Below are 13,415 nucleotides of genomic sequence, written 5' to 3'. Positions count from 1 at the left end.
TCAGGCAACAGTGAATAAACCTCATGGGCTTTTCCTGTTAGTTTGCTTTGCAATAAGAGAGACCAGCTCTCTGCTGGCCACTTCAACTGTTTTGCAAGCTTTTCAAAAGAGTTGAAAAATGCTTCAACACCCCCCTCATTGAAATCTGGTATCAACTGGGAGAACTTTAAGAGCTCAGCACTCGGTCCTGAGCTGGGGTAACTCCCTCACTAGCGGTACCTTCAATGGTTGTATTGGGTCTTCCCCTAGTTAGTTCAAGCAACCTTAACTCCCTTTCCTCCTTCTCCTTTTGGAAAGCTCTTTTCCCTTTCCTCTCTTTCTTTCTCCCTTTCCTGGAAAGCTCGTTCTTTTGCTCTTTCCTGAAGTTCTAATTCTAGTCTCCTTTGTTCTAGTTGTTCCTTAGCCAATGTTACTTTGTCTGTTTCAGATTAGATGCCTGTCTCCATTGTCAATTTTAAAATGGTTGGCCACAAGTTTTAGGATTTCTGTCTTCCTAGCTTTTGGACAGATAGTAATCTCTAACTTCCCAGCCACATTCCTTAACTCTTCATCAAATAGAGCTTTTAACCTGGCCCAAGTTACTTTACTGTATTCTAGGAAGGTACTGGCCTTGAATGTGGACATTTCAGTACTCTACCACTGAAAACCACAAGAAAACCTGTACTGAAGTTTTTAACTTATTGCTAGGGATCAATTAGGTTTCCCACTTCCAATTTCCTTTTTGCCTTTCGGTTTTATTTTAGACGTGAGCCCCCAAATTTCTGTTATGGTCAACTGAGGAGGGTTCAAAGGGCTTCCCTCTCTTTGTTTGACCACAACAGATTTAATTTTTTAAACTGGATGTACTGGCCAATTCAGTAGATGTTTGATTACTTGCTTGCTATGATCATAACAAGAACCAATCAGACAGGTTTTCTTGAGTTTAGCAAAGAAAGAGGTTAAGTTTATTGTATCTAACTGAACTAATAAAAATTGCTCCAACTTTCTCACACACACACACACACACACACACACACACACACACACACACACACACACACACACACACCAGAGGTTTACGCACACACAAATAGGTTACAGAGTGGGGAAAGGTAGATTGGTTGAATTAGAATCCACAGAAAAAAAGGGGTATACAGTCTGTGCCGTTTGGATATTCAGCTGGCTTCTAGCTGAATTCAGTGGTACTGAGGCTTTTAGTTTAAAGAGGTAGATGACTGGTTTGGTGTGTCTCCAGGAGACAGTGATGCAGATGATTTCCTTCAATGGGGTTTCTGATTGTAGCCTGAGTATGCCAAGGTGGTCAGTCAACAGACAGGATTTGAAAGCTTTCAAGCTGAAATGGAGAGAGAGACCCCACTCTGCATGTGTCAGAGTCCAGTTGCTTCTGCTCTCTCTGCTGCAGAAAGACATAAGCTTAAAATCACAGATGGGGAGGGACTTGTCACATGACAGTCACTCAGTGATTCAAGCATAGTAGTTAGCAGTATTTCTCTCTTGCTAAAAAGGAAAAAAAAACAAGCAGTTCCCTTAAACTTTCTGGGTCTTGGCTCTTGCTGGGTTATGAGCAGACATTTTGTCTCCCTCCTCACAGCATTGCAGTGGAGAATACAGTGTTGCAAATTGGTTGGCCATTTTAAGCTGCCAGAAAAGTCATCCTCGTAGCTTTTCTTTTTTAAATGTCTTCTTTAAAAAATATAAATTCAGATCTCCAGTCAGTGGATTAAAGAACATTATCTTTCAACAAAGCACATTGGTGTAACCATCATTAATGCAAGAAAATATTAGTTTTTTTTATAAATATAAAACATGAGGACAGAAAGTCACATGTAAACCTATGCGTGATGTAAACTGACACACAGGATTTTGGTGATTTTTCCATCTTTGATATGATCAATTTGAAAATGTTTGGTTATAGGCGAGGAGAGAATTTGCTGAGATTATGGGATGGCGGATTTCACATGACAAACTGTTCGGAAATTTGTCCTTTTTTGAAAATAAAATTCTCCCCTTTACAATCTCCTGTCCTTTGTTGGAACTAGTGACCACATACCTTCTATTTCTGGGGCTAACTAGAGGGCAAATCAAGCCCAGACAGGGGCTAAAGAACCACTGTTCTATTCCTGTCCAGAGTATATAACTGCAGCCATTTTGCAGATAATCCCAGGCATTCTTTAATTTCGTAGTTTTTTTTTCTCTCTATGTGTAGTTTCTTTTGTCTTTCTTCACAGAATTTACTGTAGTTTATTTAGAATTGCAAAGCGTTGACTTAAAATTAAGGAACAATCCTGGGTTCAACAAATTTATTCTGGAAGTAAAGCAGAAATTCTGAGTTGTGCAGATCTCTTATGGACATCAGTCAAAGGCATGAGAGACATCTCTAGGGAATTGTGCACTTGAGAGGTCTTTTTAGATCATGTAAGCAGGCTGATTGATCAGCTTGGTTCACTGGGCAAAAATTGTTGACTTTGAACATATGTTGTGGGATCGTCAGGTAAATAGCTCAAAATATTCCCCTTTTAGTGGAGGTATTAATCCTTTTAAAATATAAAGTAAATTTAGCAATCCTACACTCCCAGCAGGGAATCCATATTTATTGCGAGCATGGATCAGAGGTGAGACTAAAATATTGTAGTTTCGCTTTCCTGGTCTGTTTTTCCTTTGAATATGGGCTGGTGCTGGAAGTGTGGGGTTGCTGAATTTATCAATCAATGAGTTAACACTTCTGTTATAATCGATTCCTAAATAGTATCCTTCTGCATAATTTCAGGGCCTTTGCTGTAAACTTAGCTATTTATATTGCCAATTACAAAACTCACATCATGTGACCCATATTGAAAGAAATTGGTGTTAAATAATTAAAAGCAAGTCTGTTGGATAGATTTAAAGTGAAAAAAAAGTATGGGTCTAAGAGTCTTAATTTAATAATTTGGTATCAAGCGCAACAGTTCTCTTTGTGGTTATTGATACAAAATTTCAGAAGAACCCAAGATAAGCTTCAGAGCTTGGGTATGCCAGAGGCTATTCACAGATCAGGTCCATTGCCTTTGCGGCTTGTTAGAATACTGGATATGGCTGGTGTGACAAGTTTGATTGTATTTATTTTTTTGTAAATAAATTTGGCATGCCAAATGCATTATTCTGAAACATTTTTCATCTTTATTTCAGATGACGTACCACCTTATTTTAAAACCGAGCCCATCCGCTCACAGATCCACTTGGAGGGAAACCGTCTGGTCCTGACATGTATGGCAGAGGGGAGCTGGCCTTTGGAGTTCAAATGGTTGTACAACAATACAGAGCTGACTCATTTCTCTCTCGAGTACAGGTCAGAAGTCATGCTTGAAATTTTAGCTTTGTGTCTCATGAGAACTTTTAACCAAACGTCGCTGGTTTTTGGACTTGTTACATGAATTGCTCCAGTTCAGATTATGCTATAAAATCTTTGGTTTTCTTCCTTGAGGAACATAATATTAAAGCAAGGAGGTAATGTTGGATTTATACAAGGCCTTATTTAGGAGCTAATTGGAGTATTTGTTATGACCTCAGTGAGACTGATAACATTACGCAGAGGGTGGTGGGCACCTGGAACGCATTGCCAGCGGAGGTGGTAGATGCGGGCACGATGGATTCTTTTAAGATGTATCTAGACAGATACATGAATGGGCAGGAAGAAAAGAGATACAGAACCTTAGAAAATAGGCGACATGTTTAGAGAGAGGATCTGGATCGGCGCAGGCTTGGAGGGCCGAAGGGCCTGTTCCTGTGCTGTAATTATCTTTGTTCTTTGTTTGTTTATTAGGTATGAAATCCCCAGACCAATTTAAAGAAGTACATGACAAAATTTCATGTTTTAAGAGTTTTACTATAACTAAACTAAAAATCAACAGTTACGAAATAGTATTTAGTAAATAACTATACACTAAATTACAGCGAGAGATATTTCCCTTTAACTTATTAAAAAAACACTTGAAAACCCCACACCACATTTATACGTTACACAGTGTCCTCATTGAAGCGATATCTTTGCAGTTACAATGGGTTGGATCTCCCAGTCCTTCTCAAAGTCAATGTCCTCTTCGTTCACTTCTTCTGAGCACTTTCAACCTGGACATTAGGCGATCTCTGGTGACCCCATTGGTCTTCCCCCTCCACAAGCTTTTGAATTGGTTTCAAGGCTTTGCAGCCTTTCACTGTATCAGTGTACTGAGAGCAGATGTTTTATGTCTCTCTCTTCTGAGGCTGCCACTGCTGGTCTTTGTGTCTTCTGGTCTTCCTTCCAGCCTCCAGACTTCTGAAAGCCTGTTATATTTATTCAGAATCAATAATCAGTAGTCATTTTTCTTTTCCAATATGCAGAATCCACAAGCCTGGCCACAGTACCTGCAGATTACCCTGGTTCCTCTGTTTGCAAGTGTTAAAAATTTCAACTCGGGTTTGTACCTTCAGAGCCTCTGTCTCCCTGTTTATGATCTGAGAGTCTGGAAGAGCAAAATCCATTGTTGTTCAGGTGTTACAACCTTGAATTCTGCTTTCAAAGGGGTCTTTATTCTGGGTTTCTTGTTTGCATGGTATCCAGGATCCCTATTTTGCCTCTAGGTAGAGTTGGTGTGAGGTCACATGTTTCCTCCAAATCTTTCTCATATTACATTAAAAATCACAGTTTTCAAAAACATAATCATACTACAAATGAGCAATCATAACATATATACAGTTTTTAGTTTGCCATTATAAGCAAGTTATGAAAGCAATGGATTGGGTGTTTTTATTATTATTACATGAAGATAAGTTGTATTGGTTGAACTAATTGTGTCTGTTCATAACCATTGCACAATGTGTTCATTTGGTGCAAAATAAACTGGCTTAATGATGTGTATCTTTCCTTGAATTACCAAATGTTTTCTCAACCTGCTTTTGAAAAGGTTGGCGAGGCCCACATGAGGCTAAATCAGATCATAAGATCATATGATTCATACAGTTTTGGTCCCCTTACTTGAGGAGGGATGTAGTTGCATTGGAGGCAGTTCAGAGGAGGTTCACGAGATTGATTCTAGAGATGAGGGGTTTGTCTTATGAAGAGAGATTGAGCAGTTTAGGCCTTAACTCTCTAGAGTTTAGAAGAATGAGAGGAGATCTAATTGAGGTATATAAGATGATTAAGGGGATTAACAAAGTAGACGTCGAGAGGATGTTTCCTCTGGTGGGGCAATCTAGAACAAGAGGTCATAGTTTTAGGATAAGCGGTAGCAGGTTTAAAACAGAGGTGAGGAGAAATTACTTCCCTCAAAGGGTCGTAAGTCTGTGGAATTCACTACCCCAGAGTGTGGTGGATGCTGGGACATTGAGTTAATTTAAGGAGGAGATAGACAGATTTTTAATTAGTAAATGATTGAAGTGTTATGGAGAACGGGCAGGAAAGTGGAGTTGAGGCTGAGATGAGATCAGCCATGATCGTATTGAATGGTGGAGCAGGCTCGAGGGGCTGAACTGCCTACTCCTGCTCCTAGTTCTTTTGTTCTTATGTTCTTATAAGAAATAGGAACAGAAGTGAGTCATTTGGCCCCTCGAGCCTGCTCCGCCATTCAATAAGATCATGGCTGATCTGATAGTGGCCTTAACTCCACTTTCCTGCCAGCCACCCTATAACCCTTGACTCCCTTGTTGATCAAAAAACCTGTCTAACTCAGACTTGAATATATTCAATGACCCAGCCTCCACTACTCTCTGGGCAAGAGAATTCCAAAGAGTAATGACCCTCTGAGAGAAGAAATTCCTTCTCATCTCGTAAAATGCAAAAGTCATGAATATCCTGCTCTGGTCAAAGGATACTATTGTTACACTCTGGGCGATGCTTTATATAGTTAGACATAAGGTTGTAAGGGGGCACAAACTTTGCTGTAAAATGCTCGGACTGCTTATGGGAATGGCTAGCTGAGTCTCATGCCTAGAAGAATGACCAAGGCATGCTCCAAATATGTAACTTGCCATTGTTTTATCGTGAGCTACATCTTTTGCCTATCTGCCTCTGCTGTGAGCCTTTCTGTCTTCCCACAGTTTTTGTTGTCATCAGCAACATTTGAAATTCTTCTCTCAATTTCAAAATTCAGATCATTTTTGTGTATGATAAATAGCAGCGGTCCCAACACATAATCCCGTGGAACATTCTTCACCTTCTATTCCCAGTTTGAGAAACAATCAACATTGACAAAAGAACCAACGGCAACATGAGGAAAATTTTTTTACGCAGCAAGTGGTTAGGATCTGGAATGTACTGAGAGTGTGGTGGCGGCAAATACAATTGGGCCTTTCAAAAGGGGACTGGATAAGCACCTGAAGAGTAGAAGTTTGCAGAGCTATGGGGAAAAGGCAGGGGAGTGGTACTAGCTGAGTTGCTTTTGCAGAGAGCCAGTACTGACACCATGGGCTAAATGGCGTCATCGGTGCTGCAACCATTTTATGATTCTAAATTTTGCACAACTATTTTGATATTTTTCATCTACCCAGTTCTTAAAATTTTAATGGAAGTTGTTTACTATATTTTGAGAGTTCTGTTATTATATGATCAAAGAAGCTAACTCGCTACTAGATAGAAATAAATTTTTAGAATCAGGTTGTAACAAGTGTTATTGGTGCTAATGATTGATGAATTTAAACAAAACCTAAAAGTAGACATAGTATTTCACCACAGTTTTGCTTCAAGAGCCAGTCTGCAGGCACCAATAAGACTTTCCTGAGAATAAGTGAGTTATTGTCTGAAGTACCTTTTCCCATACAAATCTCAGAAATATCCAACAGACTTTTAATGAAAGATTTGATGACATCTGGAGCAGCGATGTCCAAGATGTTTCCAGTTACACTGATGTTTAGCAGCATGGTCCAGAAATAAGCAATTATATTTTAGCAAAGACTCTAGAAGTTCATAGGGCGGAATGGGTGATCAGTCTGAGAAAAGATAAATCTAACTGATGCTGCTTGTATGAAGTCTTTTTACCCCATATCGGTACAGCACATCTGTTCCTTTAAAATGGGTAAATGCAGGGCTCCCGTACATGGGGTTATTACAATTATGAATGGTTTCTTCTCTCTTTCTCCCCAATGTTAGTTTTAAAAAATTGCTTGGGATTCATGTAGGAGTAACTATCACTGACATCACTTCCACCCCAAACCCAATCCACTCAGGATAGCAGACAAATGGAATAATCTGTCTGAAAAAGTTGTTCATGTAAAGTCAACTAACACCTTTCAAAGGGATAAATATCTAGATAGTAGCAGCATTGTTTGCCTTTTTTTTTTAGAAGCGGTGTGGGAACCAAATTTGTGTTCCTTAAAGTAGGAATCAAGAAGTGGCGGTGGAAGGTAAATCCATGAGATAAAAATCAGACATGGACTCTGGATAGAACTGAGTTGAAGAAGCCGGAAAGATGTCAGCAAAAAGCTTTCTTGTTTGCAAAGTTAGATATGTCCAGCTAAAAAAATGTGACATGACAACTTTGCAAAAAGGAGATACTGCAACAGATATGGAAAACAAGAAACTTGTGAAGCAAAGCGAATGAAGGCTGGAGGAACAGAAATTGGAAAGGTTCTTGCAGAAAAAAGCCATGCCTTTTCAGTACCAATGACTGGTTGTGTAAAACCTGTGAATTGGCAAAAAGATCAGAGTGCAATGTGTGCAACACTTCAAAGTATGATGGAGATGGATTTAATGGAAGGCAAAATATAGCATTAATAAAATTGAAAGTCATTTTAATTGCAGTTTAAAAGACTGCGAGAGAGAGCACAGTAAAAATTCACATTGCAGCATGTCCAAATTTACTGGGTAGATTTCAAATCTGAGCCATTTATTACAGCTGATGGACTGTAATCACAAATTAACTGGAAATGTAAAGAGTTCTCTCTTTGGTCAGTTTTTAATGGGGATAAATCTCCTGCACAGCCATACAGGTTTTGGTAAAGAATTTTCACACTTAAATATTAAAATGAAATCTGCCTCACGAAGGCTCCTTCATTATATTCAGTATGCCTTAATGAGCTGCAAACTAATGAGTAAAGCAAAGCTGTGTCTGTCTGAAATAAAGGGATCACTTAAGACGCTATTTGAAACCAGTGTTGATGCAAATGAACAATGATTGTCGTTTTTTGCCCGATATAAACGACAGCCCGTTTTAAACTTGGATGTTTTAAGTAGTGGGGATTATAATGCTACAGAAATCTCCCTTAGCAGTTAACCTCGAATTGACCTCAGGATTTGTTACATTCCTACATGAAGAACGTGAACGGTGGCCTTAAAGGGATAGGCTAGGATGAACACAGCTCCATCTGAGCAACTAAATGTCACAACCATGCCACAGACTAATCCATAGCAAACCAAAGGAGATATCTATGGTTCTAATATACCATCTGTAGGCCTAAAGTTAATCTCCACCCAATTTATGGTGTTTTAAATTATGCATAATCAGCCCCTTCCATTATTGATTTAAAGATCATTGTTATCTGTTATTACAGGAGTTAGCTGGCATGTTCATACATTAGGCATTAATCTTTTTGAGTCCTGTAGGATCTTTTGCCTCAGGGAGTAGGTGACTGAGGTGTGTGTCATCTCATCATATTTATAGAAGCAAGCTGAGAACTGTATCTGGGAGAGTCAAAGGTATTGGAGGTAGGCAGGAAAGTGGAGTTGAGGCCACAATCAGATCAGCCATGATCTTATTGAACAGCGGAGCAGGCCAAAAGGGGCTGAATGGCCTACTTCTGCTCCTAAATCATATGTTTATATGTTAGCCTGGAATGGGGATGGAGATGAAATAAGGTCTTCAAATGCATCCCTGTCTGTATCAGAGGCCTACCCTTTCTTAAAGCCTTGGAATTGAGTTTTTTTTTATCTGGGCTTACTTTCATCAGTTTAGCTTTCCCTCATGATAATATTCAGGCCTCTGCAGAAATATGACATTGGAAATTTAGCTATTCTGTAATGTTTACATGTTTTGTTATCTAAGGGAGGTGGTTAAAGTAGCTGCATTTGAATATGCATGTATCTGAAAGAAAATTTTAAAAACAACTAACATTAAAAAGATTACTGTAAGAATAGTGTATTCTGGAAAGGCTGCAGCATTCATCAGGAGGAGAAAGGTTTATGATGGGGTTTAGTGATTTATGTAAGGCTGAAGTCGGGACTTCACAGATTAAGAAAGGGAAAGAAGTGGAAAAATACACTATTGAGACTTAGATATTCAGTGGGAGAAGGATAAGCAAATAGATACAGAACAGGGACATGGGCATCAGAAGGACAATGATAGACCTGAAATTGGTGACACAGCGTAAAAGTGTTAGACACACAAGTACAGACGTCATAAAAGAAAAACAGATGAGATAAGTAAAGAATGCAGAGATAACAGAAGACACAGATAGGTTATGGCAATATCAGGATCTAAAAAAAAAGATTATGGGATGACAGCACTCTCCATAGGCAAAGCCACAAGAGATCTTTGACTGCCTACCAAGACAAAAAGACTATTTTTGTCATAGCTACAGACAGAACAAAGGCACCAATTTGTAGTTTCTAATGGCATTCAGCAACTTGGGAGGGAAATTATGTAAATCTTTTGTGCCAGTTTTAAAACCACATGACTAACTGCAGTGTGTATGAAGAGCATAACAATTGTTATTTATGGCATAATGCATGTCAGACATACTTCCTTTTAAATTGGAAATAGATCTTTTCATCTGTTGTTTTAAATAGATTTTGTCGACACAAAATGATAAAATGCACTCTGTTAATCGTAGAATTGATACATAACCAGATGGAATGTTCAAAAGAAGCAGAAATAAAGCAATCCAATGGCACAAGTCTAGGATGGCTCCAAGAGCTTATATGTGGTTAATTACTGCTATTGAATAGTAAGGTACAAGATGACTCCATTCAGTACTGTATGAATGGGGCTATTAGTCAGCTGCAAGGCATAGTAAGTATGGATGGTAAAATTGTGCACATGAATGAAAATTGCCAATTTGCTTCCTTCTAAGAAGAGACTTCAATAGGTTGAATGAAGGAACATCTGGGCTTTTGAAAAACTACTCACTTGAAGTATACAGCAGAAGGTTTTACATGTACGAGTTCATTTTGATTGCCAAACATAAATGATAATTTTATTGCTTATAGTTGCTCCTTTCCTGACTTACCAAATAAAATAATAATTCTGAGAACACAAAATCACTAGCTGGCTGAAATTGAATTTTTTGTAACATCAATGTTGCTGTGAAGCTTTATTTGTAACAAAGGCACCAACTCAAACATTCAGACATCTTAAACTTAAATCCTCTACTTAATGACATACTTAATCAACTCTGACAGTGAAAGGGTCTCATTAAAATCATGTGTTCAAAATCTTACCAGTCACTGGGAGGGACAGAGAGAGGGCAGCCCAGGGTAACTCCTCTCTGTAGATACTAAACTGGCCTTCCCACATTATAACATAGCCTTTAAGGATTAATTACTGCAAGAATGAATGTGATATGAATGCAGCATAAGGTTCTAGCTGGGCAAATTACAAAGACTGGTTTCCAAGTATGTCTGATGTAGCCAGTCATTAAAATAGATTGGACTCTAACAGGACACTGGTGACATCTAGAGGCAAAGTACATTTGAAATAACTGAAAGCTCATAGATAGCAATTCGGATTAAACTGTATAAAAATATATATAGAACTTGTTTAAATGAATGTCTTTATAGTGAAAGGATGTTTTTGACTGTTTCTGGCTTGAATGATTATGTCCAGTTCTAGCTTTGATACTTTTTGAATTTATTAAATTCTTTAGAAACAGCAAGTTAATCATTAAGATTCAACTTTTTCCATTGTGTGTTCATTACATGTAATCAAGACCTGTCTGGTCAGATCATGCCCATACAGTGCCTATTAAAGCTTGCAGCCTTGCATCACTGTGGAAATAATGTGGTAGGAGTCAACTTTCAGGAACATAGCAGCATTCCCAGTTGTGAGTGTAACTGTGCATCGTTTAGAGCCTGGTGCTGCCATACACAATTGTGGAATAAGACAATCTACCCATTCAGAAGTTGGTTTGTAAAATTTGCACTTTCCGAAATTATTTGTTTCAAAAGGTAGTGACAAAAACTTGTATGAATTTTGGGATAAATTGAATTTGGAGCTTGAAGAAATTTAACTGCATGAGCATTAGCAGGGAAGAGCATGTCCTAAATTTTTTTAATATTTATTCATGGGATGTGGGCGTCCCTGGCCATGCCAGCATTTATTGCCCATCCCTAATTGCCCTTGAAAAGGTGGTGGTGAGCTGCCTTCTTGAACCGCTGCAGTCCATGTGAGGTAGATATACCCACAGTGCTGTTAGGAAGGGAGTTCCAGGATTTTGACCCAGCGATAGTGAAGGAACGGCGATATAAGTTCCAAGTCAGGATGGTGTGTGACTTGAAGGGGAACTTGCAGGTGGTGGTGTTCCCATGCATTTGCTGCCCTTGTCCTTCTAGTTGGTAGAGGTAATGGGTTTGGAAGGTGCTGTCTAAGGAGCCTTGGTGCGTTGCTGCAGTGCACCTTGTAGATGGTACACACTGCTGCCACTGTGCGTCGGTGGTGGAGGGAGTGAATGTTTGTAGATGGGATGCCAATCAAGCGGGCTGCTTTGTCCTGGATGGTGTCGAGCTTCTTGAGCGTTGTTGGAGCTGCACTCATTCAGGCAAGTGGAGAGTATTCCATCACACTCCTGACTTGTGCCTTGTAGATGGTGAACAGGCTTTGGGGAGTCAGGAGGTGAGTTACTCACCTCAGGATTCCTAGCTTCTGACCTGCTCTTGTAGCCACGGTATTTATATGGCTGCTCCAGTTCACTTTCTGGTCAATAGTAGCCCCTAGGATGTTGATAGTGGGGGATTCAGCAATGGTAATGCCATTGAATGTCACGGGGAGATGGTTAGATTCTCTCTTGTTGGAGATGGTCATTGCCTAGCACTTGTGTGGTGCAAATGTTACTTTACACTTATCAGCCCAAGCCTGGATATTGTCCAAGTCTTGCTGCATTTCTACACAGACTGCTTCAGTATCTGAGGAGTCACGAATGGTGCTGAACATTGTGCATTCATCAGTGAACATCCCGACTTCTGACCTTATGATTGAAGGAAGGTCATTGATGAAGCAGCTGAAGATAGTTGGGCCTAGGACACTACCCTGAGGAACTCCTGCAGTGATGTCCTGGAGCTCAGATGATTGACCTCCAACAACCACAACCATCTTCCTTTGTGCTAGGTATTACTCCAACCAGCGGAGGGTTTTCCCCCGATTCCCATTGACCTCAGTTTTGCTCGGGCTCCTTGATGCCATACTCAGTCAAATGCTGCCTTGATGTCAAGGGCAGTCACTCTCACCTCACCTCTTGAGTTCAGCTCTTTTGTCCATGTTTGAACCAAGGCTGTAATGAGGTCAGGAGCTGAGTGGCCCTGGCGGAACCCAAACTGAGCATCACTGAGCAGGTTATTGTTAAGCAAGTGGCACTTGATGGCACTGTTGATGACACATTCCATCACTTTACTCATGATTGAGAGTAGACTGATGGGGCAGTAACTGGCCGGGTTGGACTTGTCCTGCTTTTTGTGTACAGGACATATCTGGGCAATTTTCCACATTGCAGGGTAGATACCAGTGTTGTAGCTGTACTGGAACAGCTTGGCTAGGGGTGCGGCAAGTTCTGGAGCACAGGTCTTCAGTACATTTGCCGGAATATTGTCAGGGCCCATAGCTTTTGCAGTATCCAGTGACTTCAGTCCTTTCTTGATATCACACGGAGTGAATCGAACTGGCTGAAGTCTGGCATCTGTGATGCTGGGGACTTCAGGAGGAGGTCGAGATGGATCATCAACTTCTATCTGAAGACTGTTGCAAATGCTTCAGCCTTATCTTTCGCACTGATGTGCTGGGCTCCCCCATCATTGAGGATGGGGATATTTGTGGAGCCACCCCCTCCAGATATTTGTTTAATTGTCCACCACCATTCACGGCTGGATGTGACAGGACTGCAGAGCTTAGATCTGATCCATTGGTTATGGGATCGCCTAGCTCTGTCTATCGCATGCTGCTTACGCAGTTTGGCACGCAGATAGTCCTGTGTTGTAGCTTCACCAGGTTGACACCTCATTTTGAGGTATGCCTGGTGCTGCTCCTGGCATGTTCTCCTGCACTCTTCATTGAACCAGGGTTGGTCTTCTGGTTTGATGGTAATGGTAGAGTGGGGGATATGCCGGGCCATGAGGTTACAGATTGTGGTTGAGTACAATTCTGCTGCTGCTGATGGCCCACAGCATCTCATGGATGCCCAGTTTTGCATTGCTAGATCTGTTCAAAACCTATCCCATTCAGCATGGTGGTAGTGCCACACAACACGAAGGAGGGTATGCTCAA

General features: G+C 40.3%; 1 protein-coding gene across 1 annotated transcript in view; it reads left to right on the top strand.

Moving 5' to 3' along the window:
* The first annotated feature begins 3,175 nt into the window (after positions 1-3,175).
* Positions 3,176-13,415, top strand: part of LOC137384323 (protein sidekick-2-like) — a 506,965-nt gene continuing 496,725 nt past the window's right edge. Inside the window, exon 1 of the mRNA XM_068058191.1 lies at positions 3,176-3,325. Coding sequence (XP_067914292.1) covers positions 3,246-3,325 — 80 coding nt within the window. The 5' untranslated portion in view covers positions 3,176-3,245. The remainder of the gene's footprint in view (positions 3,326-13,415) is intronic.

Source organism: Heterodontus francisci, chromosome 26 (genome assembly GCF_036365525.1).
Source record: "Heterodontus francisci isolate sHetFra1 chromosome 26, sHetFra1.hap1, whole genome shotgun sequence".
Taxonomy (NCBI): domain Eukaryota; kingdom Metazoa; phylum Chordata; class Chondrichthyes; order Heterodontiformes; family Heterodontidae; genus Heterodontus; species Heterodontus francisci.
This window is presented reverse-complemented; position numbering and strand designations above follow the sequence as displayed.